Source organism: Micromys minutus, assembly GCF_963924665.1.
Source record: "Micromys minutus genome assembly, chromosome: 6".
NCBI classification, from domain to species: Eukaryota; Metazoa; Chordata; class Mammalia; order Rodentia; family Muridae; genus Micromys; species Micromys minutus.
In genome coordinates, this window is record NC_137975.1 from 25,060,555 (window position 1) to 25,086,787 (window position 26,233).

General features: G+C 48.8%; 1 protein-coding gene across 8 annotated transcripts in view; it reads left to right on the plus strand.

Annotated features, from left to right (window-relative positions):
• PLEKHA6 (pleckstrin homology domain containing A6) overlaps positions 1 to 26,233 on the plus strand; it is a 74,758-nt gene that overhangs the window by 13,757 nt on the left and 34,768 nt on the right. For all 8 annotated transcript variants that reach the window (XM_080918450.1, XM_080918454.1, XM_080918452.1 and 5 more), the window contains exons 2-6: positions 18,375 to 18,455; positions 19,383 to 19,497; positions 22,240 to 22,344; positions 23,164 to 23,236; positions 25,089 to 25,189. In XM_080918450.1, the coding sequence (XP_080774576.1) occupies positions 19,396 to 19,497; positions 22,240 to 22,344; positions 23,164 to 23,236; positions 25,089 to 25,189 (381 nt within the window). In that variant the 5' untranslated portion in view covers positions 18,375 to 18,455; positions 19,383 to 19,395. The remainder of the gene's footprint in view (positions 1 to 18,374; positions 18,456 to 19,382; positions 19,498 to 22,239; positions 22,345 to 23,163; positions 23,237 to 25,088; positions 25,190 to 26,233) is intronic.

Below are 26,233 nucleotides of genomic sequence, written 5' to 3' on the forward strand. Positions count from 1 at the left end.
GGCTAATACAGTCAGACAGCTGTGACTCCCTTAAAAAAAAAGAAAAAAGAAAAAAAAACGTTTAAAAACAAGGATGTTTTCTTGCGTAACCACAGACCAATTAGCAAATGCTGGAAACTCGACGTTGCTACAATTCTATTATCCAATACACAGTCCAAATTTCACTTTACACTTAAACTAAAAACATCATTCAAAGCTATTTCAGGAAAGCCACTGCCGGCTCTTATCTGCCTCGAGCTTTTCTTGTTGCTCATGTCCTGTCTTTCTAGTCTCCACCTCCTGCTCTTCCACCTCAGCCCTGAGCTGGGTTGCCTAGGATAAGCATCTTGAGGCATCTTTCTCAGGCATAAAATTTAAATGTGGGTGGGGTCGAAGTGCACCAAAAATTTACCAAACAGGATGAATAATATTTTTTTAACTTGAAAAAAATTTGTTTTGTGCATATGAATGTTTTGCTAACATATATGTCTATGAACCATGTATATGCCCATGAAAGTCAGAAGAGGGTGCCGGATCCCATGGAACCGGGGCTACCATTGTGAGCCACTCACCATGTGAGTGCTGGGAATTGATCCCAAGTCCTCTGTAGTATCAACAAGTGCTCTAAGTCACTGAGCAATCTCTCCAGTCCCATAGATGGATGTTTTAGTACATTTTACCAAAAAAAAAAAAATCATGAAAAACCTTTGCCATTTTAAATTCAGCAGTACCTTTCCAGGCCACACTGGAGCCCAAGGCTGAGGGAAAATGCCCTAAACACATTGCTGTCTTGACATGACATGTTGGTGTTCCTTGTGCCTTTTTATTGCATTAGTTTTTATTTAAAAAAAAAATATTGCCACAGTGGCAGTGATGGTGCTCACTTGCTTGCCTCCCAAGGACCCAGGTTCTATCAGCAATGGGGCAAAACAACCATTCTAGATTTGCACTAGGGTGGGATAAGTCTTGGTTGCTGAGATTAGGGTCCCCCTTATGCTTTGTACCCCTGTGCCCATCCTCAGAACAAGGGAGAGAAAGGTAGGGCTCCCAGCCAGAGGCTGTTCTCCTGCTGGCCAGAACAGAGGGAGGGTGTGGAAGGAGAGGAGGGAGAGGAAGGGTACAGAGGCCTTTGGCTGGGAGCCTCTGGTCTAACAGTTTCCAGCTGCTTCCACACCCACTAGACTTCCGGCTAGGGAGTGGTGTTTGGTTGGCCTTTCCCCCTCTTCGCATCAAATGTGTGATCTAATTAGATACCCGAGCCCTCCCTGTCCTGATATCACGGCTCCCCTCAGATGATCCTGCTCCCTCCCTTCGAGGTCTTTTGCTGTTTGTTGCCACTTCCAGAGCTTCTGGGAGTGTTGTCCACACCTGGGGCTGAGAAAGCACAGGATGTGGGTCTGCATTCCCCAGGTTTCTGAGAGCCAAGCCAGGGTAGAGGGACCCAGCTTTGCTGAACTAGGAGGAAGACTGCAATTGGAAAGACCTCAGGGTAGGTTATTTTATCCAAGACCCCCTCAGAGCTCTGGAGTCATGTATGTTCATTTGTTCATTATGATTGTGTGCACGTATGATGTGGAGTACGGATGCATGTGTGCTGTATGTAGGTGGTATGTGAAGGTATGGGGACAGCTTTATGGAGTCAGTTCTCCCTTCCTGTACCTGGGTTCCAGGGATTGAACTAAGGCTGTCAAGTTTGCACAGCAAGCCCCTGTACCCACACTGGCCCCTTGCCTCCGTGTTTCCTTAGAGTTGGTAATACTTTCCTGTCAGCCTCATGGACCACAAAAGAATCCAATGAAACGGTAGTGGCTGTTTGCTGAATCATAAGGTTGTGTTTGACATAATACAACCTTCCAGCATAAACAAGGGACCCTTTATGTCTATGTGCACACATTTGACCTGCCTGAATTACTTGCTGCAGAGGCATGAGAAAAACACAGGTTGGTCAGGATCCCTGTTGCTCTGTGCTGATTTCATCTGAGAACTCTAGGAAAGGAAGGCTGGCTTCTGCCCATCTCTGAGCTTCATCCACACCTAAAACGTAAGGCGTGGATTAGGAGGAGGGAAACTTTATCTAAAGCATTTTCAGGTGAAGGCTTTTCTTTTCTATATTTTTACTGAACTATAATTAACATAAAAATGGCATAGATTTAGAGGCTAAGGCAATATCTGTTGTGAGACGTTTGCCTTCTTTAATTTGGGGGATAAGATTTTACTGTGTAGCCCAGGCTGGCCCCAAACTTGTAATCTTCTTACCACAGTTAAGATAATAAAGGACAGGGTAATAGACCTCAGTGAAAGGTCTTAGGTTCAGCCTCAAGTGAGAGAGAGAGAGAGAGAGAGAGAGAGAGAGAGAGAGAGAGAGAGAGAGAGAGAGAGAGAGAGAGAGAGATTATCACTTCCCCCAAATTGCTTCCTGTCTCTTTTGTAATCCCTGTTCCACCCTGTCCTCAGGCTGCCCTGGTCTACTTTCTGCCACTGTAGATTAGCTTGCAACTTTTAAAGCATTTTATAATATAATCTTACAGTGCGTACTCTCTCTTGGAGAGGTCTGGGCTCTCTCACTCAATGTAATTGTTTTGAGATCCATCTATTTCATCTTGTTGCCTACATTAGTAATTTATTCTCTTGCCGAGTGCCATCCTGTCCTGTAAATTTGTGTTGTATTCACAGGTTTGTAGATAGTTTTTTTCAGCCTGGAGCTATCGTACCGAGGTGCTGTGAGCATTGGTGTCTGTGTCTTTGTGTAAACACAGGCTGTAATTCCTCTCCGTAAATATGCAGGAGTGGAACGGACAGGCTCTGTGGTGACTGTACCTTTAGCTTCTCAGGAAGTAGCCTGCTTCCCCCGGAGAGATGCACCATTCCTACCTGTTTCAGAGCCTCTACCTGCTGGACCACTGGGCATTGGTCAGGCTTTCAGTTTTAGTTGTTCTAAATCTATTGGCACTCCCACACATTGGGTGCACACATTGCATCTCATGATAATTATGCTGTGCACTTCCCATATCTCCTTTGGTGTTTTCTGTCTCCATATAAGTTTTGTGCCTTTTATGTGTTCTTGTGGAAGTCTCATGTCAGTTCTATATGTGGCATACTCTTTAATGGCCTTTTGCTCTTGGAGCAATGTCCTTGCGGAAAGAACATTTTTTATTTGATAAGTTTGTTTTATTGAGTTCTTAGACAACCCCAAAGTCTCTGAGATTTTTCTCTCCTATTTTTTTCTAGAAATGAACTTTTAGCTCTTGTTCTTGAGACTATGGTCTATTTAGCTGGTTGAGTTTATAGTCATGGGGTTTCTTTTTTTTTTGTACTATTTATTTATTGTGTGTGTGCACATGCATGCGCACATGCACATGCATGTATGTTCCTAGTACTCTTGGAGGTCAGAGAGGGCATCAGATCCCAAGGAACTAGAGTTATGGATATGGGAGCAACCATATGGGTGCTGGGAATCTAACCCTGGTCCTTTGCAAGAGCAGCTAGTACACTTAACATCTGATCCATCTTTTCAGTCCCATGAGGGTCCCCTCCCCCGTGATTGGTTGGTTGACATTTGGATCTACTATTTGTCCAGTGCCATGTACTGAAATCAAATTTATCATATATGGATTGATTTATTTATACGGGTAAGGACAGGTGGTGCAGAGAAGAAGGAAGAATCCTAAGACTGCCTATCTGGTGTCAGCTCCCCACCCCCTCTAGGTCCTTCTTTCCCTTTGGACCAAAGGCCTGCAGGAGGCTCCTTCCTTTCTCTTTCCCCATCAGCATTAGCTGGAGGCTGGCTGTATCCCAGCAGGAAAGAGAACCAGTCAGTCTCTGTCTCTAGGTGACTCTACCCTTTCTCCCTCCATCTTGCATCTCCCATCTCCCCGCCCCATTTCTTCCTTTTCTTCCGTGGTAGGACTTGAACTCAGGTCCTTTCTCATGCTAGGCTGGTGCTCTACGATGAAGCTATATTTTCAGTCATGGCTCCATCTGCTCCCACCCCCCCCACCTGCTGTATAGCCAAAGATGACCCCGAACTTTCGATCTTCCTGCTTCTCCTTCCCTCACCCCCAGTACTGGTGAGATTTGCAGCTCTTAGTGCTGGGGACCAAACCCAGAGCCTGTGTATATGAGGCAAGCCTTCTGCCAGCTGAGCTACATTTGTTTTTATGAGAGACATGGTCTCATTGGGCTCAGGTAGCCAATCTCATGATCTTCCCACTTTTGTCTCCTGAGTGCTAGGATCTATTCTTCTTAAAAGTTTTCTGATTAGGATGTTCTAAGTCCTTTGAATTTCTATGTCTAGGTTTTGCCTTGTCTCCGTTTCTAGAAAAGAACTTGCTAAGATTTTGTTGCATCAATAGAAAAATATTGGGAGAATAGATATCTTAATAATGTTGTCCTCTGACCCAAGGAAACAATTTCTCCTTCTTTAGATCTTATCTAAATCTATTTATTTATATCATGCTTTTCAACACATAGATTTTACATCTCTTGTCAAGCTTAGCCTTAAGCATTTAGTATTTTCCCACTATTATAAATGGTGTTTCATTGCTTGTTGCTAATACGTGGAAATACAACTAATATTATATCCCAAGCTTCTTCCTACCCCTTCAACCTCTGTTCAACCTGAGGTGCTGGGTGTCTGCCTGATGTCATAAGCTTTCAAACTGTCTTCTGAACATCTTCCAACATCTTGTTCTTTTCAGGAGTGGCCCTGAGGCAGCCGTGAAGGTTAGGTGAGGAGGGGCAAGGAGGTCATAGTAAATTCAAACCCTGCATCAAACACACAGATAGATCTCTGGCATATTCTTGAGGGAAAATGCTGTGGGTGTGAATGTAGTACAGCCCCTTTAAGAAGCCAGAGCAAGCTAGGCTACAGGGGACGAGGAAGGCATTACTGAAGATAAGATAAGGCCCCCTGGCTGCTGTGAATGAGGGTCCCGAGCCACAGTGGCTGCCTTACTGATAGGCAAACAGGAACCAAGCTGATAAGAAGAAGAGCGCGTTACTAAACCCGGCTGGCCGGCTGCTGAGGCGCAGAGCTAGTCATGCATCTGGGGCTGTAAGGAAGCTGGGTGCCAACTGTGTGTGTAGCAGAAGGAACTTGTATTTTGCTCTCCTATGGTATTTCAGTTATGCTCACAACAGCAACAACAGCAGACCTCAGGTAGGCTTCACATAGAGGCACCGTGCTCCCTAGGCAGTAACTGTTCAATAAGTACATGCCCGTGGCGTTTCTTGTGCTCTTGCGGGATGCTCTGACTTTGCCTCAGCCTCGAGACTACCTGATGTCCTCCTCAGATGAGGAACATGTTGGCAAGGGACCCACCATGCTGAGGGACAAGCAGGGAGCCGCTCATCTGAGCATTTTCTGCATAGATCTGCATGTGCTCCGCACAGACACTTTTCTACTGGATTTAGATTAAGTTGGTTCCCTATTTTTCAAGAGAAAAGGCGGGATTTCTGGCCTCTCCCAAGCCTGCCTACCTGTCACCTGCGTGTTGTTCCAAAGATGCACCTATGATTTCTTCAACTTTAGAATATAAAGAATACCCATGCTTACACGATTCTTCACCATTGGTGTCTTCGTGTTTCTACACCCCCGTCTCTACACTCCTGACTAGGGCAGAGGAGGGGGCGAGAAGAAGAGGGAGAAGAAGAACCCTATAGCTCAGCAGCAATTGTTCAATGCTTAGGAAGCCTTCAGGATTCTGAGATGGCCTTCTCTCTGCTTCTATCCCAGGGCTATGGATGCCATGACTACTTTTGTCTGTACACCCTCCTGCAGGAATAAATAAAAAATATCATCCCTTCCCCCTGGATCCTGGCTTCTCTATTGGCCTGCCTGGCAAATATTTCATAATGTGGGCTCATCCAATTGGGCACCGCGCCAGAGTTAAGCGCCTCAGGTTGTAGACGTGCTCCAATTAGGTGAGGAGGCCTGGGTGGGACTCCCGGCCCTTGCTTTCCTCCTCAGAGGAGGCAGCAGCATTATGAAGGTAGATGGCAGCCAGCTAAGAGTTGTCACTCGATCAGCACTAGGCAAAGGGGACAGGACAGTCCAGCAGCTGGATTGTGGCAGCACAGCACTGAAGGGGTTAAGGCCAGTCAGCATGTGTGGCTGTTAATGATTGCTTTCCACAGGGACCTGCTGGGTATTAAAGGGAAACCTTTCCCTATTCCTGAGTGTGAAAGGAGTTAGAGGCAGCAGAGACTAGGGATCGCACTGAGCTGGTGAGTAAAGTGTCTGTTGGTTCGGTATATGGTTGTCTCTGTGGTTCTGGAGCCGGTGAAGAAACGGTAGCTGTGTGTGTTCATCAGCCGGGGGTGGGGGTGGGGTTGTCACACCACAAATTTTCAGCTGGGCCAGACTCTAGGCTCACCTCCTTTTGTGAGAAGGAACTCTTCAGAATGGTTTGGTTCTCAGTTAAGGGACGACCCTTACAGCCAGAGACGCATCTGCACAGCCTGTCCTGTGGAGGAGACAATGGGTTCATGAAGCTACCCTGTGTGCAAAGCCCAGAGGCTCTTCCCTCTCTGAGCCATTGTCTCCAGAGAGGGGCCAGGATCTCTGAGCAAAGCAGGCTCACAGGGACACAGCGGTAGGAGATGGGGACAGTGAGTGGGCTGTGGAGAGGAGCAGGTGGGACAGACTGCAGGCAGAATTGGGGATGAACTAGTCACAAATTAAAAGGCTAAATTGTCATTTGGGAGTAAAACTGAAATCTTAAAAAAAAAAAAAAGAAGAAGAAGAAGAAGAAGAACAAATCTTTTGCTTTTAGGTTGGTTTTCCCTACCGCTCAAAGTGTGTCTCCTCCCCCTCAGTACTGCTTGTGCTCCTTGACACCTTCTGGTAATGTGACCAGGAGTGTGGACAAAAGTTCTTGGCTTTGTGAGAGGCAATGGGCGCAGTGCCTGCAGAGGTGTGTGTAAGAGTGTGTGTGAGTGTGTGTGTGTGTGAGTGCAAGTGTGTGTATTTGTATGTGAATGTGTGTAAGTGTGTGTTTGAGTGTATGTGTTTGCGTGTGTGAGTTTGTGTATGAGTGTGTATTTGTTTGAGAGAGCATGTGTAAGTGCGTGTGTGAATATGTATGTGTAAGAGAGTTTGTCTTTGAGTGTGTATTTGTGTGTGAGAGAGTATATGCTCATATCACTTTTTAAAAAGGAATTGTCATCAAAGATGAAATGTTGACATATACCCCTTCCCCCCTTTGCTAAGAGCTCTTTTGTTCCCTCTGTCTCTCTTGGGAGGAAGATGATTCGATGACATAATGCCTCTGGTGGCCCCACCCGCCTGGGGACTGTCTCTGGATCAGGGCACTTGCCATGCTGGTCTTAAAGGCAGATTTGAGAGACAGGGTAAACTCAACCCTTAATGGCTTTTCTGCAATGCTTCCTTCTGGTGGGGTTTCCAGGAGGCAAACAGAAACCAGGACAATAAGAGGGAGGTGCTGGTCACTAAACCCAGGAGGCCAGGAGCAGAGGGAGCCAAGTTTCTGGGCAGTTGAGGCCAAGAAAGAGGGGGAAGTAGAATGTAGGAAAGGAAGGGACAGACTGGCCCTGTGTGCCAGCCACAAATGCAATCAGACAGCCTTTATCTAATGCTCTCCGGGGAATTACAGAGAACTGCTGTACCCGCTGGGGTGGATGTCACTTACGGGCCTGCCACACATGCTCAGAAGGACCTCTTGCTTGGTTTCTGTACTTGGGCTGTGAACTAGAGTTTTTGTTTTGCACTGGGCCTCTCAGCAGAGCAGAATTGCTCCAACAGGTAGGTGTGGGTAGACAGGCATTACTGACAAAAGCTGACATCGTCTTGTTTGGGAAGTACTGGGAAGTGACCAGGGCACTAGGCCTGGGAGCCTTTCCTTTCTCAGAGACCATTTTCCTCCCTTCTAGTGTTTATCTCTAGCACCTGCTCCTTGACTGTTCAACTAGGGACCCTCTCTCTCCAGGGCTCCAGGGCTGCATGGGAGAGGGGGCAAGGGTAGAGAAGGGAGGAAAGAAGGTAGGAAGGAAAAAAGGAAGGAAGGTAGATAGGAAGGAAGGAAGGAAGGAAGGAAGAGTCCTAAGACTGCCTGCCTGCCCCAGGTCCTCCTTTCCCTTTGGACCTAAGGCCTACAGGAGGCTCCTTCCTTTCCCCATCAGCATTAGCTGGAGGCTGGCTAGTCCCAGCAGGAAAGAAGACTAGTCTCTGTCTCTAGGTGACTCCACCCTTTCTCCCTCCATCTTGCATCTCCATCTCCTTCATTTATTAGAATCTTTTCTGAGTTCCTCTGGCCCTATGCCAAAAAAAAAAAAAAAAAAAAAAAAAAAAAAAAAGGAAAAGAAAAAAAGGCTCTTGGTAGTGTGGTAGTGATATTTCCAGACTGTGGAATCTTAATGCATTGATTTAAAAGCCAATGGATCATTAAAATGGACTGTAAATGGATTTTCTTGTTTTGAAAACAGGCCACTCTGTGGCCCTGGCTGTCCTGAAACTCATGTAGACCAGGTTAGCCTTGAACTCATGGAGAACCTCCTGCCCCTCCTCTGCCCAGATTAAAGCTCTGTCACCTTTGATTGGATTTTGGAATGTGTCAGTTTTTTTTTTAAAGACAAGATTTCTGTTCGAGGCTAACTATGAGCGCTTGGTCATTATGCCCTTATCTCTCAAGTGCTGGGATTACAGGCGTGTATGGGCTGCTATGTCCAGCCTTGATTTCTCTGTTGTAGCTGGGGGGCAACTTTTCCATCCTTGTTGGTATAGTTTGGGGCTGTAACAGGCCTTATGTTTCCAAGGATACGGAGCACATAGCCATTGCTAGAAGTGGTTTGGAGTTGTCCCATATAATCCAAAATTGTTGATGTCTGGGAGGAGAAGATCAGCACCGTCTGTGAAAATGATGCAGTGATGAGATGGTATGCGATGGTCCATCTAGTATGGCAGCCACCATCGTTACTAAGCCTCAGTGCAGGGCGGCTAGTCTGAAGCACTGAAATTTTAATTCTTTTAAAACTTAATCAGGGCTAGAGAGTTGGCTCAGCAGTTAAGAGCACTGACTGCTCTTCCAGAGGTAGGGAGTTTAATTCCCAGAAACCACATGGTGGCTCAACAACCATCTGTAATGGGATCTGATGCTCTCTTCTGGTGTGTCTGAAGACAGTGACAGTATTCACATAAAATAAATAAATATATTTTTTTTTAAAACTTAATAAAAGTTTGAGTATGACTAGTGACCACCAGACTAGATTGTATATATACAGGTGTGGGGTGCTGTAGAGGACCATCAGACTAGATGGTACAGATGAGAAGTGTTGTAGAGACCATCAGACTGGATGGTAGAGATGTGGGGTGCTGTAATGACCATCAGACTGGATGGTAGAGATGTGGGGTGCTGTAGAGACCATCAGATTGGATGGTACAAATGTGGGGTGCTATAGAGGACCATCAGATTAGGTGGTACAGATGTAGGGTGCTGTAATGACCACCACACTGGATGGTACAGATGTGGGGTGCTGTAGAGGACCATCAGACTAGATGGTACAGATGAGAAGTGTTGTAGAGACCATCAGACTGGATGGTAGAGATGTGGGGTGCTGTAATGACCATCAGACTGGATGGTAGAGATGTGGGGTGCTGTAGAGACCATCAGATTGGATGGTACAGATGTGGGGTGCTGTAGAAGACCATCAGACTAGATGGTACAGATAAGAAGTGTTGTAGAGACCATCAGATTGGATGGTACAGATGTGGGGTGCTGTAATGACCATCAGATTGGATGGTACAGATGTAGGGTGCTGAAATGATCATCAGACTGGATGGTACAGATGTGGGGTGCTGTAATGACCATCAGACTGGATGGTACAGATGGGGAGTGCTATAGTAGACCATCAGACAAGATGGTACAGATGGGGAGTGCTGTAGTGACCATCAGACTGCATGGTACAGATGTGGGATGTTGTAAAGGACCATCGGACTGGATGGTACAGATGTGAGGTGTTGTAGAGAACCATCAGACTAGATGATACAGATATGGCATGCTGCTTTCTTTATTAATGATTGTCACACCAGCCACTAACTGAGCAGCTGTATGTGCTAGCTCTCTCCAAAGGGCTTTATGATTTTAATTTAATTAATTTTTTCAATCAGGGTTTCTCTGTGTATAGCCCTGGCTATCCTGGAACTCCCTCTTTAGACCAGGCTAGCCTCGAACTCATAGAGATCTCTCTGCCTCTGCCTCCCAAGTGGTGTGCACCACCACTTCCTGGCTCTGTATAATTTTATTTAATGGCCCCCACTGCCAGCAGCCCCAGTCTTGCTCTGTGTTACAGAATGAAAACCTGAAATCCAGAGGCACAAAGTGAGTGAGTCACAGAGGCTCCTGCCTGAGATCAATGGTTTCCCCCCCCCCCAAGGAGAATCTACACAAGCTCTCCAAGTCCTTTCCCGATCTCACCAACTACGAGGGTGCTCACGAAGTGTTGTTCAGCACACAGAGACCCTCCTGGACACAAGCATTCTGGCTGGTTCCAGGCTCGATCCTAGGTTCAGTTCATACCGTAGCATCCTCACCTCATTAGACAGAGAGACAGCTCAGCCCTTGGCAAACCCCCAAGTGGCGTAAGAAGTTCCAAAGCCCTCTCTCCTTGCGGAAAGAGACACTCAGAACCGCCCACCAATCATGCCACCTTGCCCTGACTCTCAATCTCACACTCAAGTCCCTTGGGGAAGCCTCTGAGACTGGGCTTCATGGCAGGTGAACCTTCATTTCTGTCTTGGCATCTGATCCTCCTGTGCCCCCAAACCCTCCAGGGGCAGCTGCCTAGGCTTCTGCCTGCAAGCTCCAGATGTATGACTGTGTAATGGTTCCCTAGGCAAAGTCTCACTTTGTGACCAGTCGGAGCCGCCAGTGGGTGCTGCTCCCTGTCCTGCTAGTCCACCAAACACTATGTAGGATGAGGATCTAGCACAGCCCTAAAGACTTAGGCTGTGAGCAGTTAGGAGGTGACTCTTCTAACTTACCCTGCGCCCAGGCAATCATCACCCCCACTGGGGGCCCCCTCACCCCCCACCCACATCCTGCATCGTCTTGTTAACAGTGAAAGGGTTTGTTATTGCTGTGTTCTTGAAGCCTTGTGAAACCAGAGTCTTCCACTGAACTCTGAGGCTCCTCACCCCGGGGAATGGGGGATGCAGAGAGATTGACAGGAAGGCCCAGGGAAGCTCAAGGAGGCTGCTGTTTCGGTTGTCACTGTGGCCAGGATGAACCTTGTTCTCTCCACCTGTTCCTAGGCCTTACATGCCTCAATCCAGGGTGAGGACAAGACAGCAGGGAGTTTTATTTTCTTCCTTCTGCACCCCATTCATAGCAGTCGGGCCTATTTTTTTCCTCTGCTGTCTGGACTGGTAGAAAGGAAGGTGTCACCTACTCCTGTTGTTTTCTTGCAAAAAAAAAAAAAAAAAAAAAAAAAAACCAAAAACAAAAAAACAAAAAACGAGGAAACAAGCATTGGACATCTTGACAGCCTCAGCTGCTGGCTGGGGAACAAGAAAGCCTGGGATGCTTCTGAGGATGTGAAAGCAACGCTGTCAGGCTGGCTGATCACTGTCCAAACACTCACTATAAAAGTCCATCCCACGGGGCAGGGAGGGTGGGGTGGCTGATCCCAGTGGGGCGCCAGGACCAGATCTGCTGAGTTAGGAATGAAGAGATGCTTTGGCTGACCTTCAGTAGAGCCGGAAACAGAAGCACACTGCTGCCCTCAGTCTCTGAAGGGCAGGAGTTTGGGATTCAACCCAGAGCTGAGGGAAGAAGTCTAATTAATTATTGCTCTGCCCTGTCACCCCTGTGGATCCTGCTGGCCGTTGGGAGGAGGTGGTGAGACAGGAATGGAGGGAAGGGTTGGGAAGAAGCTGGGGTACAGGTAGGTTGGGGACTGAGCCCACCCTCTCCTGCCATTATCTGCCTTGGCTCTTCAGGAAGGCCAGGGGAGGGAAAGTGGGGGTCTTGGGGCTGCAGGTAGCTCTTTCCTCTCCATTCTCCCTCCTTGTCTTAATAAGAACCACAACACGGTGTAGGGACTGGGAGTGGGCTCATACCACTTCTTTAGCCTGGGCTGGGTTAAGGGGACATGCCCTATTCTGTACAAAGTGACTCCTGAGTCTCAGAACTGACTGCAGTTCTCACCAACATGACAGATTCTTGATATCAAGACAGACGGACAGTGAGTGCCCCCATGTCTGGGATGGTGCACAGTCATTTACTGGCCAGAGAGGAAGGAGGCTGGCCTGGTGCTCTGGGAAGGCCTGTGGCCAGGTTTAACCTCTCGGGCTCTGTTTGTATGTTTGCCTGTAGAATTTCTTTCTGCCCTAACTGAAGACTATTTTTGTGCCCTGGCCTGGTCCTTCTCCTATGATAGAAATAAGCTGACCGTGCCACATGGGCTTGGGGGGGGCACCTAGGGCCCTGACTTGTGCTTATCCTATGTGTATCTCCCTGGTAACTGAAACAACTCCCCTTCCAAAGGTAGGGACCGAGCTTGGTGAATTTATTCTCTGGCACCTCCTCCTTACTCTGACCACCACAGCTGGGGAAGGCACCACCGATCCCTCAGATTGGAGTGGAGCCCTAAGGTGAGGGGAAATGGACAGGAAGGATGATCTGGGCCCTGCCTCCTGGACTCTCAGCCCAGGGTTCTAGCATGTTAAGGTGACCCAATACTATTTAACCGTACTGGAAATAAGGATAAGCAGCGAAAGCCGGGATGGGGCAAGGGCAGAGAAGAACCACATACAGACCACCGTGAGGAGACTGATAGAAGCGGTTCCTAGCACCTGGAGCCAGTATTGTGTTCTGCAGGTGGAGAGGGGGGCGGGCAGTGTTGTACAAGGGGGGTCCTTTCCATCTGAAAACCCCCAGAGGTGCTGCCCGGGCCCTTATCTCTCCCTTTGATTTCTAGGTAGAGCAGGGGCCGCTGTGGGGAGTGGTTGGCTGGGAAAGCGTCTTCTCCCAGAACAACCAGGGAGCTTCCGGAATCCAGCAGTCTAGAGAGCTGAAAATGTAAACTGAGCTGGTTTTTAATTGGGACCGAATGCTGGGGCAGATAAGGCTCTTTGACAATGATGATGAGACCCAGACAGGGAGGCAGGGTAAGAGCCAAGCTTCCCTCATTAGTTGCAGTGTCCATCGGGCCCTGCTGGAATTTGCTGGCTTGAAAAAAGAAGGAATGGGGAGGGCTAGTTCCTGCCCCATCTTCGCTCCTCTGACCACCTAGCCACCTACATCCTACAGAGCTCGTGATGGGCATTATGAGCGTGGGGAAGGAAGTCTGGCCTGTCAGCAGATTCTCAGGGTCTATGGAAACGAAGCTTCTTGGTACAGTGGGGTTGAAGCAATGGAGTACATTCTTCAGGTTTCCAAAGTGTATCCCAGCGGGAGATCTGGACAACTACCCTGGGGGTGGGGTGTGCACGTATATGCATGCTTGTGTCCATGCATACTTGCATGGGGCAATGAAGACTCAGGTTTTAACTGTGTGGTCCCAGGTGCATGCCACACAGGAGCTGTGGCTATCTTGAACCACAGAAGTGCCCTAGTGAGGTGGAAGGAAGGTTGGGCTCTCATCTGTGTCTGGCTTCCTTGCTCCTGCACCCAGCATGTTTCTTGATCATTTTCAAGGATCAAGGCCACCCTGTGCAGAGCAGGAAATATTGCACACTGAAGACCTACAGGGATTCATTCATCGAGTTAGAAGAGAGGCCTTGTTTACACATGCCTAACTAAGGACCAAATAGATGAGGTTATACTGCAGACCTGATGTGTGCCCTCGAAGATCAGCCTGCCCAGTTTTTGCTAGCACTCTCAGTGAGCTACCTCACCCATAGAGAAGTGACCACCTCCAGGGAAACTCTGAAAATCAAGGCTGTTCTTTCTTCTGCTGCCAAGTCTTTGCTTCCTGGTTTGTCTGCACTCTTTGGGGGGAGTGGAATTTGAAAGGTCCAGTTGGGTCTGTCCTTAGCCATCTGCCTTGAGAAGGGGACGTTTTGACATCCCTAAGGGTAGTAAAGAGGAGGAAGAAGAAAATGGTTTCCTTTAAAAATATTCTATACCTGGTAACTCTTTCCTGCTATCACACTTAAGATAAAAGCCTGTTATTCTGTTCAGGGTAGCGGTGAGGTGCATCAAGGCAGGCCTTCTGTGCTCTGACTTAACCCTGAGGGCTTGGGGGACTCTCTTTGCCCAGGAGTTTGTGTTCCCCTTCTCCCTTGTGCTGTCTTCGAATAGCACCAGAGAAGTAATTTAACTTGAGCAAAGCTGTGGGAGGCCCCTGAGCTCAGCTTGAAGAGGAGGGGGATATTTTTGCCTCCTAGAAAAAGAAAACTCATTTTCCCAGTGCACCCCCCCACACTCGTGTGAGCTTAATTTTCTTCTCCTCTTAATGAAGATGGATGAAAGCCAAGCTATATCTTCAGGGGGAGCGGAGTGAGGGGGCGAAGGGACAGAAACAGAGCTTCCCTCCTGGAGAGGAAGTAATTAATTGTAAGTGAGAGCTAAGGTAGGGAAGCCCTTGATAATGGAATATCAGCCTCCAAATGCAGGTGGCTAAAAATGACACCAGAGCATTGGGGGAGTTCTTTTCATCTGTTCATTTGTACATTCAACAAAACTTTATTGAGTACCTAGGATAGGCAGACAGGGAACTTAAGAAGGCGTTTGGAAAGGTTCTGGCTCAAGGAAGTGGAGACAGTTTCAGCCTCAAATCTAAGGCCTCCTGCCACCAAGATAAATCATTTACCAAAGTCCAGGCTGGCCGAATGGCTGAATACATTGACCTTTTGGATTTAGGATTAGCTGTTTAAATATCAACAGCTGTGACCCCCAGTTACACCTGGACAGCTTGTCTCCTCAGGGGTTAAATAATACTGTTGTCCATTTGTTTTTCTGTTTACTGTTCCCATTGTTCCTCTGACCTCAGTCTAAACAATTAGATCGGCCCCGCCCTTTGGAGAGTCTACTGTGATATCACAGAGTTGCCATAACAACAGACTATGAGGTCAACAGAATGCCCGGTGCTGCAAAAAGAAGCACCTTGTTTAGAAAGGAACCTGTCGTGTGAATAGAAACCTATAGAAAGCAGAGGAGCTGGAACTTTACATCAGAGCATCTTGGCTGTTTAAGATGACATTGAGCCTGGGTCCTCCTTTGCTGGAATCCTCTACAAACCTCCAAAGCACTTTGTGAGCATTGATACAAGCTTGTCGGGAGGCAGGGGGGTAAAGAGGTGACCTTCAAAAGGCCTTGCAAGAATCCTAAAGCACAGAGGACAGAGAGAAAGAAATTTGACTAGCCTTGACCTATGGAAAATCCGGGGGGAATTAACATCCATGCACATCCCTAGCAGCAGCAGATCTGACAGTTACCAGCTGGAATTTATCATCTTGCATCTGGGAAGATTTGCAGCAATAGATACACAATGACCCCCGCCCTCCCGCCCCATTCCCTGCCCTCTTCCTCACCAGCCTTAGGAGGAAGGTTTTCTTCCACTTCGTCTGAGTAAAGAAGCTGATCTTTGCCAGCAGCTGGGACTCCACTAACATCCTGCCCATCCACTTGGGCTGTGTGTGTCCAGCTTCCTACCAGCTGGACCAGCACGCTTGGAGGGCAGGCGAGCCATGCTGCTGGAGAGGCGAGCAGGTCAGGCCAACTGCAGAGCCGCTTCGTGCATTAAGCTCCCGTCTGTATAGATGTGAGCTAGGCAGGCTGAGAGGAGAGAACAGGGACTTCTTCAGTTCTCTTCGGCTTCACAGCAACAGTAACAGCCAATGAACCTGAAGCTTCCTTTAACCCTCAGAAGGGCTTGGAAGGTCTCTGAGAAGCAAGTAGGTTTGTAGCCCCGGAGCCTGTATCTGGGCTGGAAGCTGGAGAGGCCGGAGCACCTTCTCCCTGCAGGTCGGGCTGGCATGAGTCTCCGTGCAGATGGAAGTGCAGCCCATGCTCCTCCGCCCGCCCAGCTGCTTGGTGTCCTTAGCTCGGTGAGGTCGGACTACCTGGAAGCTGTGCACCTGCTCCGTGCATGCCTCTCTCCATTTTTGCATTTTTGTCTTGTGAACCTGAACTGGGAGGAGGTCCTCTCCTCATTTATTCTGCCTCCAGCCCTCTAACTGTAGCATCACAGGCGAATGCTAGGAAGTTAAAGCCACAGGCCCCCCTAGGGTGCCTGGGCTACCCCTCCCATTGCCCAGAGAGAACCCTGCCCCTGTTCTCCGGTGCTAGAGCCAGGAAGAAAGGGCAACCCATGGAGTCTGCCCCAGCTCACCCTGCGTCTCTGCCACAGCACTGAGAACTGGATCCAAGGACTTACTTCTCAGAGGGATGCTAGCAGCAGGGTGGCTGGTGGCTCCTCGGAGGCTGCCGAACTGGGGACTGAGCTTCCAAAAAAGATGTTGAAGTTTCGGGCTGATCGACGGGTCAGGTAGGGATTTTCTTTGTGGACCATGAGCCTTGTGCAATCAGAGCAAGCCGAGGTGGTCGCTCATCACTCGTCCTGTTGGATTCAGGGCTTGGGTGGTGGTAAGGGGTCTGCTGGAGAGGACCATGACTTAAGAGGAGAGTAGTTAGGTCAGTGGCTACTGCATTGCAGTGCCTGTGAAGGGGAGGCTATTTTGAAATTGGTAGCAGTGGGCGGAAGAGTGCATTGTTTGTAGGGGTTGCTGGATAGAAGGTTTGGGCCCGGGAGAGGTGTGCCATGCCCTGGAAAACTGAGCTGAGCAACGTCGGATTGCGCGCGCGTGTGTGTGTGTGTGTGTGTGTTTCTGAATAACTGCCTGCAGGGTGCTCCCAGAAACACAGAATAAAAGGTGCCTGGAGAGATTGGGTGGGTAGAAAGGAGGTAGACATTCTACACATTGGACAATACAGAGAATCTGGGATTTTAAGGATGTTCAGTGTTTCGGATTGCTACCCTCAGCCCTGTAGGGAGCCAAAGCCAGAGATGAAGGTAACAGGGCAGGCACTTTTTCCTGTAGAGATGCCTGTGGTCAAACTGAGGAACCTTCCTTATAAGGTTCAGGAAGGAGAAATGACTAAAGTTTCAAGAGCTAGAGGGTAGATTGCAAATGTACTGAGTCTAAACCCAGGTCTGATGGATGCTGGTCAGGTTTTTAGGTCTAACCTCAAGCTATGGACCCTAGGTTTCCTGAGAGACGGAAGCCGCTGCCGCTGTACCTCTTTCTCCTGCATATCTGTGGTTTTGATCTGAACAGCAATGGCTGGGCCCAGAAAGGAAAACAACCACCCTTTGATATTATCTTTAGCTGCAGCAGGGGTGTGCCCTGGAACACTGGGAGAGTGGAAGGGACCAAGCAGAGCCCACTTGGCTCAGGCTCTGGCTGGGTAGGGGATGGTTGAGCAGAGGACCAGCTTGAGTGTTATTAAACCTCTGTTTTAGCAGCCTCTGTCCCCATGCCCACTCTTTCGGTCAACTGGAGCCTGTGCTGGGCTCTCCAAGTATATCTGAAGAGGCATCTGGGAGGAGAACCTATTAACTAATCGAGCCCCTGTGGGCTAGACACTACCACAGTCTCGCCAAGTGATGCCCACTTACCAAAGCCATCGCTCCCCTGGAAGATGTTGCGTTCCTTCTGCATGTCCCGAGAGCCTGCCCAGAAGCTGGCTTGACATCCTGTTAGCCAGAGGTTCTTTCTCCTGATGCTCTCATCTGCCTCATCCCCAGCTCCTGGGACTTGTTCTCTCCAGCTTCCTGGCATGCTCTCTGCATAACTCTCAGCCCCACTCTTAGCCATGGTGGCCCTTAATTAGATCCGACTGTTAGGTCAGTACTGACCTTTGATGCTTGGCAGATCCTGAGGGCTCTACAATGTCCAGTAGCCTCTTAACAGGAGACCATGGTCTTGGAGTGTGGCTGAGTCCCAGCCCCAGCTCAATCTTGGAGTTTCTGAGTTTCCCCATAAAGCATAGAGCAGGAAAGGAGTCCAAGGTCACAAGAGAGCTTTTCCAGCAAATTATGAGCAAGCATTTTCTATGAGACAGGCGCTGTCCCTGAGAGAGGCACTGTTGCATGAAATCTCAACTGTGTCAAACTCAGGGCTGGAAAGCCCCTTGTCATTCTCCCTCCCATCCCCAAGGTGGCCACTGGATGCTTGAAGAAAGCTTGCTGGCAACCCGGGGATCTCTAGCAGGTGGTTAAAACTGAGCCAGCAGAGGTGATTAGGTTTCATCTTCTCTCCAGCCCCACCCACCTGCATCCTCCTATACTCTAGCCCAGGCGTTCCCCCTCTCCCTAATGACCCTGCTGGGGAAACAGAGCCATGGTTCCCTCTGTGTAGTCTGCCAACCTTTGACTTGTGACTCTGCCCTCCATAACTGATGGCCGGCTCTCTCCCTTTTTTTTTCCCTCCTCAGCCACAATGAGAGACGCAACACATTTCGACACCCAGTGACTGGCCAGATACCAGAGGAGAACAAAAAGTTTGACTTGAAAACGTAAGTTCTCCTCTGCTTGCTTTCGGTCCTTTGTCACTACTGTCTGTTCATCTTATTGCTACTGTGTGGGAGTGGGGCAGGGGAGGTCTTCACCACCTCTGACCACATCTCGTGACCCCTCCTCACCCGGAGTCCCCAAAGTTCTGGCAGAGATCAGGTTGATGTGCCCCATAGGCTGAGGTGAAGGAACACAAAAGGCTTGCTCTCAGGTCAGAATAGCACAGGGGAACCGGATGTAATCTAGAGATCTAAATGTTCATGCTACACTGTGAATCCTGCCTCACTGATAGGGGAGGGGTGGTTCATACACCACTGATCTATTGTGCCTTGATCAATGATTTTTCCACCCTCTGGGGTCATATATGTAGCTGTAAGTATGCCATTGAACCTTTAAAATAGAAGGCTGAAGGCATGGTGGTGGTACATGCCTGTAATCCCAGGGTTTGGGAACCTGAGGCTAAAGGATCTTGATTTCTAGGCCAGCCTGTCTCAAAATAAGGTACAGAATTGACAGGCAGTTATGTGAGAGTCTAGATTTTTAAACATACTCAAACAGGAGAAAGTTACACGGGGTGGCATATGCCTATGATCCCAGAATTTGGCAAGCAGAGGCAGGAGAATCAAGAGTTCAAGATCATCCTCCACTACACAGTGAGTCTGAAGCCAGTCTGGGCTATGTGAGACTCCCCGTCTTTGAACCAACAAACGAGAAAAGCAAAATAAGCCAAAGCCACAAATGAACAGAAAAGAAGAGGGATAATTTCTGAGGTGAAGCCAAGGAGCCCCCCCAGATGACTTCCACACAGCACCTCAGGCTGGGATTTTGTGCTGCTGCTAGGGTAGTGGGGGCAGGGCGGGGTAGGGATGCTTTGGTTGCTGGCTCTAACTATTGCCCTTCTTGCCCTTCTTTTGTTGACCTGGTTTCAGATCTGCCTTGGACATGTCCAACAAAACAGTCGGGAAACGTTCTGCTACCATCAACAGCGACATACCCAACCACAACATGGTGTCTGAGGTTCCTCCAGAGCGGCCCAACATCCGGGTAAGTCCAGCTGCACCTCCTCCCCACACGCCCCCTCCGGAAACCGTCAGGCAGGGAATTCTTTCAGTTAAGAGGAGGTCAGGCTCTTCAGGAAAATCCCTGCTTGCCTAGCACATCCATAGACTCCCGTGGGCGGGCAAGGGGGTACAGGAACCTGGGGCGAAAGGGAAGAAAGCTCAGACCTCACAGAACAGGAGGCTTCACACATGGGCTTCCCTATCTCACCCCATTAGTCTTTGAAATGTAACACTTTGTGGGTGGGGTTTTCAAGTACCGTAGAGTGTTAAGCAGCATCCTGAATCCTGCTCAATAGATACCAATGGTCCTCTCCTGTTGTCAGGACCAAACATGCCTGCAAATGTTGTCAGTGTCCTTTGGGGACAAAATCCCCCATTCTCCTAAAGACCACTGACCTCAGGGTAAAAGAACCTCCCATGAAAGATAAGTTGATGGGGATGGGGTCGGCATGGGAGGAGGAGGAGAGGGGGGTCTAGGAAGACAAAGTCACCTGAGAGAAGGGAGCAGGATGTGTCTTTTGGGCTTAGTAACAGTGTGGAACTTATAAAGCCCTTGAGCAGCAGTTTGAGAGGATCGATGAACACAGAAGACAGAGAGGGGATGGGAGAGATGTAGAAAGAGCAAACAGGGGAACCATTGAGTGAGCAGCTGCAGACCGCCACGTGTTTATGCAGGGGAGCACGCTCCAAGAACCAAGCATATGTTTGTGTGTGTACCAGCAAGGGTGCGTTGAAAACACAATTGTGCCCATTGCAGAATCTGAAAACACGTTGCTTATGTAAACTGTACCAAGAGGAAGAGCAGGTCTGTGTATTTATAGACGTATCTGCGGCAGGAGCGTATAACCATGAGCAGGAGATTGTGGGTCAGTGGCTGCCCTTAGGGAAGAGAAAGGTAACGAGGCTGAGCCTCAAAGGGAGGCTTAACTCTACTTGCCTTTTCTTATTAGGGAAAAAAACCGCAGAAAGGAATAATTGTCATGATAGTCCCTGCTTTTCTGAAACACTAGAAATGGTTCGGAAAGGTGTGCCTAACTTTTGTGTGTGTGGAAGTTGTGTACAAGTGTTCGTGCAGCAGCATGAGGGCGCTGTGTCACTGGGCCCTAGAGATGTCAGCTGTCTTCATGTGCTTTTCAGTCTTCCTTCCTTCCTTCCTCCCTCCTTCCCTCCCCCTCCCCCCCTCTTCCTTTTTCTTTATGGTTTTTTTTTTTTTTTTTTTTTTTTTTTTTTTTTTTTTTTTTTTGAGACAGGGTTTCTCTGTGTAGCCCTGGCTTTCCTAGAACTCACTTTGTAGATAAGGCTGACCTTGAATTCGCATAGATCTCCCTGCCTCTGCCTTCTAAGTGCTGAGACCTAAAGGCCTGTGCCACCACACTCAACTCAGACCTTATTTTTAAAGACAGTGAGTCTCTCACTGAACGTGGAATTCACTGAAGACCCAAGAACCTTCCTGTTCCTTCCTCTCTAATGCTGAGATTACAGGCTCACCATGCAGCACCCACCTTTGTAAAAAAAAAAAAGTTAATTTTTTAATTATATGTTTATGTCTGTGTGAGCATGAACACACACACACAGACACTCGAGTGTCTTGAGGACCAAGTGTTCAAGACATGTGCCTTTAGGGGATATTTCACATTCAAACTGTAACAGGGAGGTTTTGCAATCTGGATGGGGGTGGGGGGCTTTAAGTTTCGGGTGTGTGGGCGTTTGAGAGAGATGCTTTCAGATGGAGAGTTCTGGCTGAGGAGAAGCAGCTAGAGGAAGATATCATGAAAGAAGGTAGATAGTTGTGTGTGTTTGTCTGTGTGTGTGTGTGTGTGTGTGTGTGTATCTGTTAGTTCGAGGCCAGCCTATTCGACAAAGTGAGTTCCAGGACAGCCAGGGATACACAGAGAAACCCTGTCTCGCACAACCAGAAAGAGCATCGTCACGAGTGGTGAGATTTCCATGGTGATCACATGTCTTAAGGAAAAGAGGGTAGATGACACCCCAATCCTTAGACTAAACAAAACAAGAACAACAATCAACCCACACCAGTCTGCTTTGGGAGCAATGAAAAGAAGGCTTAGGCTGAGCAGTCTGCAGAGCCCAAAGAAGGCAGACTGTTGTCACCAGACACAGGAGGAGCGACATGTGGCAGTGAAGAGCCAGAGGACACTGTCCACCCTCTGAGCTCCGTGGGCTCTCTGGTGTGAGACAGGAACAGTACACAGAGCAGATGATAAAGGGAAGTACCAGAAGCCTGTGCAAGAGGTGGTGGTACGGAGAGCCGGGGGAAGAAAGAAAAGAACCAACCAAGGCCTGCTGGCTGCTGCCAAACCCGGTGACTTGAGTTTGAGTCCCAGAACCCACATAGAGAGGAAGAAGAGAGCGGACTGAGTGCAGCTTCCACACACCCTCGCCGTGGCATGCACACCCCACTCCCCTCAAAGTAAATAAATATAAAAAAGACACCAGAAGAGCAAACTCAGAAATCTTTTCTTTCCTCCCAAAAGAAAAGAAAAAGAAACGACGCGGCAACCAATATGTCGAGACCCATATTTGAGATCAGAGGACCCAAAGAATGAGGAGGCCACACTTTTGAGTTAGCAGAGAATCAAAACTTCATAGCCAGGACATCAGGGACGACTGGGGAGATTTGCCCATTAACTAGGACAGCTCTCTTGCTGGCAGAGCTGTAAGGAGAGGAGCGGAGTTAGGCTAACTGCTGTCTTTGCCTCCCCAGGGGACTCGAACTTCCCGGAAAGCCATTGCCTTTGGCAAACGCTCACACTCCATGAAGCGGAACCCCAATGCACCTGTCACTAAGGCGGGCTGGCTCTTCAAGCAGGTGAGACCCCCTCAGCCTTGTTGCCTGCAATGACCACCACTGTGAGTTCTGTCCCCATGCGCTCTTTCCTATCTTTCCCAGTTGTCTCTGAAGGTCTCCCAATTGTATAAAGGGAGACTGAGAAACTGAACCTTCCCAGACTGCACTGCTCAGGAGGCAGAGGCAAGGCAGATCTCTGATTTTGAGGCCAGCTTGGTCTATGGAGTTAGGACAGCCAGAGCTACACAGAGAAACACTGTCTGGAGAAGAAGAAAAGAAAGAAAGAAAGAAAGAAAGAAAGAAAGAAAGAAAGAAAGAAAGAAAGAAAGAAAGAAAGGAAGGAAGGAAGGAAGGAAGAAAGAAAGAAAATAAGAAAAAGAAATCCTTCCCAAAGTTAATTAGTGTCAAATGTGGGGCTCCAAGATGAGGTTCCTGATGGAACCTCCAGAAGCAATGGCTCTGAAATATGTCACTAATCTCATCAGAACAATACAGGGCACATTCTCTTGAATATGGGGGTGTGGTGGCTCCAATCCTGGCTGGTCACTGCTATATTCTCCTTTTTTCTCCTCACTCATTCTGGGGTACCTTTTGCCCTCTTTATCTTCCTCAAGGGAGACCCAGAGCATCACAGTGACAGAGCTAGAAGTCACGGGCAATAATCTAATGTCAGTTCCCAGCATCTGAGATCTCGGGGGAGTTGGCTGCCACGTGCTAGTGGCGGTGCTGCAGCTAGAGCCGGGATGTCCTTGTAACTGGCGCAGAGCTCTCTGACTGCGGCTGCTTCCCCTTCCACACCCCCTCATGGCCTTCCCATCTGTCTGTCTGTGTGTCCTGCAGGCCAGCTCCGGGGTGAGGCAGTGGAATAAACGGTGGTTTGTCCTGGTGGATCGCTGCCTCTTTTACTACAAAGGTGAGTTTGCCGTGGCGCTGCCACGGTAGGGGGAGCCAGGGACCATTCTGTCTCATCCTGTCCTGCTCTCGGATTCTGCTTTGGAAGGTCATTCATTGGCCAGTGGGTCTCCCTAGGCAAGTTCTTAGAGGAGACTGTGGCTGAATGTTCCTAGCAACCAATACGTAACCAGAAGGCACTAGTTCTGGATCCCAACTGATGATCCAGCCGGTGAACAGGGAAGACATTGGGTTGTGAGATTCCTGGGTAAGGGGAAAAGGAGGAGGAAGAAGAGGAGGTCACTAGTTAAGACGCCCACAGCAACAAAAGGTGTGCACCAGGAAAGATGTCCAGGCAATGCTGGGTGAACAGATAGCCCCGACCTCAGCTCTGTCTCCCCTGCCTTCACATGAAGCTCCCCTGCCCCAGCGTGGGGGCAAAGGTCTGATGAACTCTGTCACAGTCTCCTCCAGGAAGTTCTTCTCAAGTGTACACAGCAGCATGTGTTGGCCGGAGCACAGATGACCCAAGCAGGGCTGATGGCAGTAATGATTGCATCATGCCAGACTGCTGCAATGGGAGGGGGTGGGTGCAGATGATGTCTAAGCAAGAGAGCTTATCTCCAGTGAGGAAGCACTGGTTTCCTCCAGCCTCCTGGGAGCAGTGTGGTGAATCAGTAACTCTGACAAACAGTACTTACTCTGCCGTCCCGGCTCATCCTCTACCCTGGAGCTGCTTGCTCTTCCTGGATTGTAGCTGAGCAGAGGCTGTGGATACAGGGACAGCAGAAATGCCCAGAACTAAGGAATATGATATTTCCTTGCCCTAGAACTAGCCTGGGACAGGACTGAGGGAGTAGTCAGGATTCCTGAAGAGAACAGCACCCAAAGTATACTCGTGAGCAGCAGAGGGATGGTCTCAGGATACCCGTATTAGTCCATTTTCTGTGGCTGGGTAAATGCTAAAGAGACGTTTAGTTTGGCCTTTGGGTCTGGAGGCTAGAGGTTTGAGAGCTTGGCACCAGCATCTGCTTAGCTGGGGGCATCTGAGCTGCTTTGGCACTTGCAAAGTCGGAGGACAAGAAGGAGCCCACGGGAAAACAGAACAGCCTCACTTTGCAGGACCCTGCTCTAGAGGAGGAGCCCACTCTAACATGGGCACATCAGGGGCCTTAATGACATCCATAGCAGGGAAGGGGCTAGCAGGCCACTGGGGCCTACAAGGCCCTTAGAGTTACCCCCAAGCCAGGTGCAGTGGACCACAGCTGCAATGCCATCACTGGGGATTCTGAGGCAGGGGAGTCATTAACACAAGGCCAGTCTGGGCAACATGGTAATTTCAGGCCATACAAGGGTCCCATCTCAGAACAAAAACTCCCAAAGCATTACCCAAAGGAGCCAGTACCTCCACCCTGCACACTTCTCTGTGTGTTGCTGTTGAGATTTCTCTGCTTATCAATACAGGCAGACAGGATCGGGGTAAAGGAAGCTGGCTTAGAGTTAGGCTTTCTGCCCTTTAAGATTGATTCCATTTTCTATGGCTAAGTAACCTGGACCTATCACTTAATCTGTCAGTTGACAATAGGGAAATAGGAGAGCCTCTTCATGGGGGATTTAGGAGTGTTGGATCTTGTAAGGCACTGAATGGGCCTCACATAAAGTGAACACTTTATGTCTGACAGGCCATAGTGGACACGGCGTATCTCATTGATACTTATCATAGGAAGGTTGAAAAGCTCCTTGCCCTAACTTCTGTGTCAGGACCACCCTCTCGAAGGCATGGGCATGCATGCATGGGTGTGTGTGTGAGAGAGAGAGTGCACACGCATGTACATGTGCATGCACACACCTCTGCACCTCTGTTTTGCCGTCAGATGAGAAACAGGAGAGCATCCTGGGCAGCATCCCACTGCTGAGCTTCCGGGTGGCAGCTGTGCAGCCCTCAGACAACATCAGCCGCAAGCACACGTTTAAGGTCAGCTGGGCTTCCTCTTCCAGGGGAAAAAGGAAGGCATCTGCTCTTCTAGAACATGGGGCTGGAGCAGAGTAAAGTACATGTCCCCTAGGATGCTCCTGTGTAGTGGCCCAAAAGGGCACAGGTAGTGGCCCTTAGACTTATCAGGGTGGCTGGGAGGCAAGTGAGGCCATGCTGGAGTTTCCTCTTCTTCACTCAGGGCCCTGGTGGGACAATGGAACTGTATCTCTGTGATGCCACAATTTCCCCAGGGAAGAAAACTGTGTCCCAAAACTTCTGTCCTTTTGCCCAGCAGCCCGCCCCTCTTCAGAGCTGAGCTGTGGTGGGTGGAGTTCCAAGGTCTTTTCCGAATAGGTTTCCTGTCTATTTTGAGCCTAGGGATATGGAGGTACCCTCCCTCCAGTCAAACTCACTCAAAATTTAATCTTTAGTGAATATTACTAGTTGTATTTTGTTTTAACCTTGAGGTACAAACCTTATAAAGACAGTGTTGCCCCCAGTCCTGTGGAGTTGGGGATGGAGTCCAGGGCCTTGTGAATGTTGGCCAAGTATCCTGCCCTGAGATGCACCCCTGGCCATGTAGATGACAGTTTGAGAGAACACGTGCACAGAAAAATGGGACTCTCCTGTTCAGTGTCACTCCCTCAGAACCCCTGGGGGAACCTACTCAGCAAAGCTGCGCCTGCAGCCGGCTTTTCCTAGGCCAGTATTTTTCCACATTTAAAAATTCATGACCCATTAAGAAGTATAAAAATCCCAATGCCCTTTGTGTTTTGTGATGCAGAATGCCCTAGGCTCCTTTTCAAAATATGAAATAATAATACCGATTCTGCATGTCTTAGAATAAAGTCCCCTCTTCTGGCTGAGGATTGTTGTCCAAAACCCTTAAAACTGGCGTCAAAGACAGAATAAAAACTACAGGTCACACCAGCTTGGTGTCTGAGCTTCCAAGGTTCTTTCTGCCCCTTCATATTCTAGTGAAATAGGTGGGCACCATACACAGAGCCTGCCAGGGAAAGAGGAGGGGGCATATTTGGCACCTAA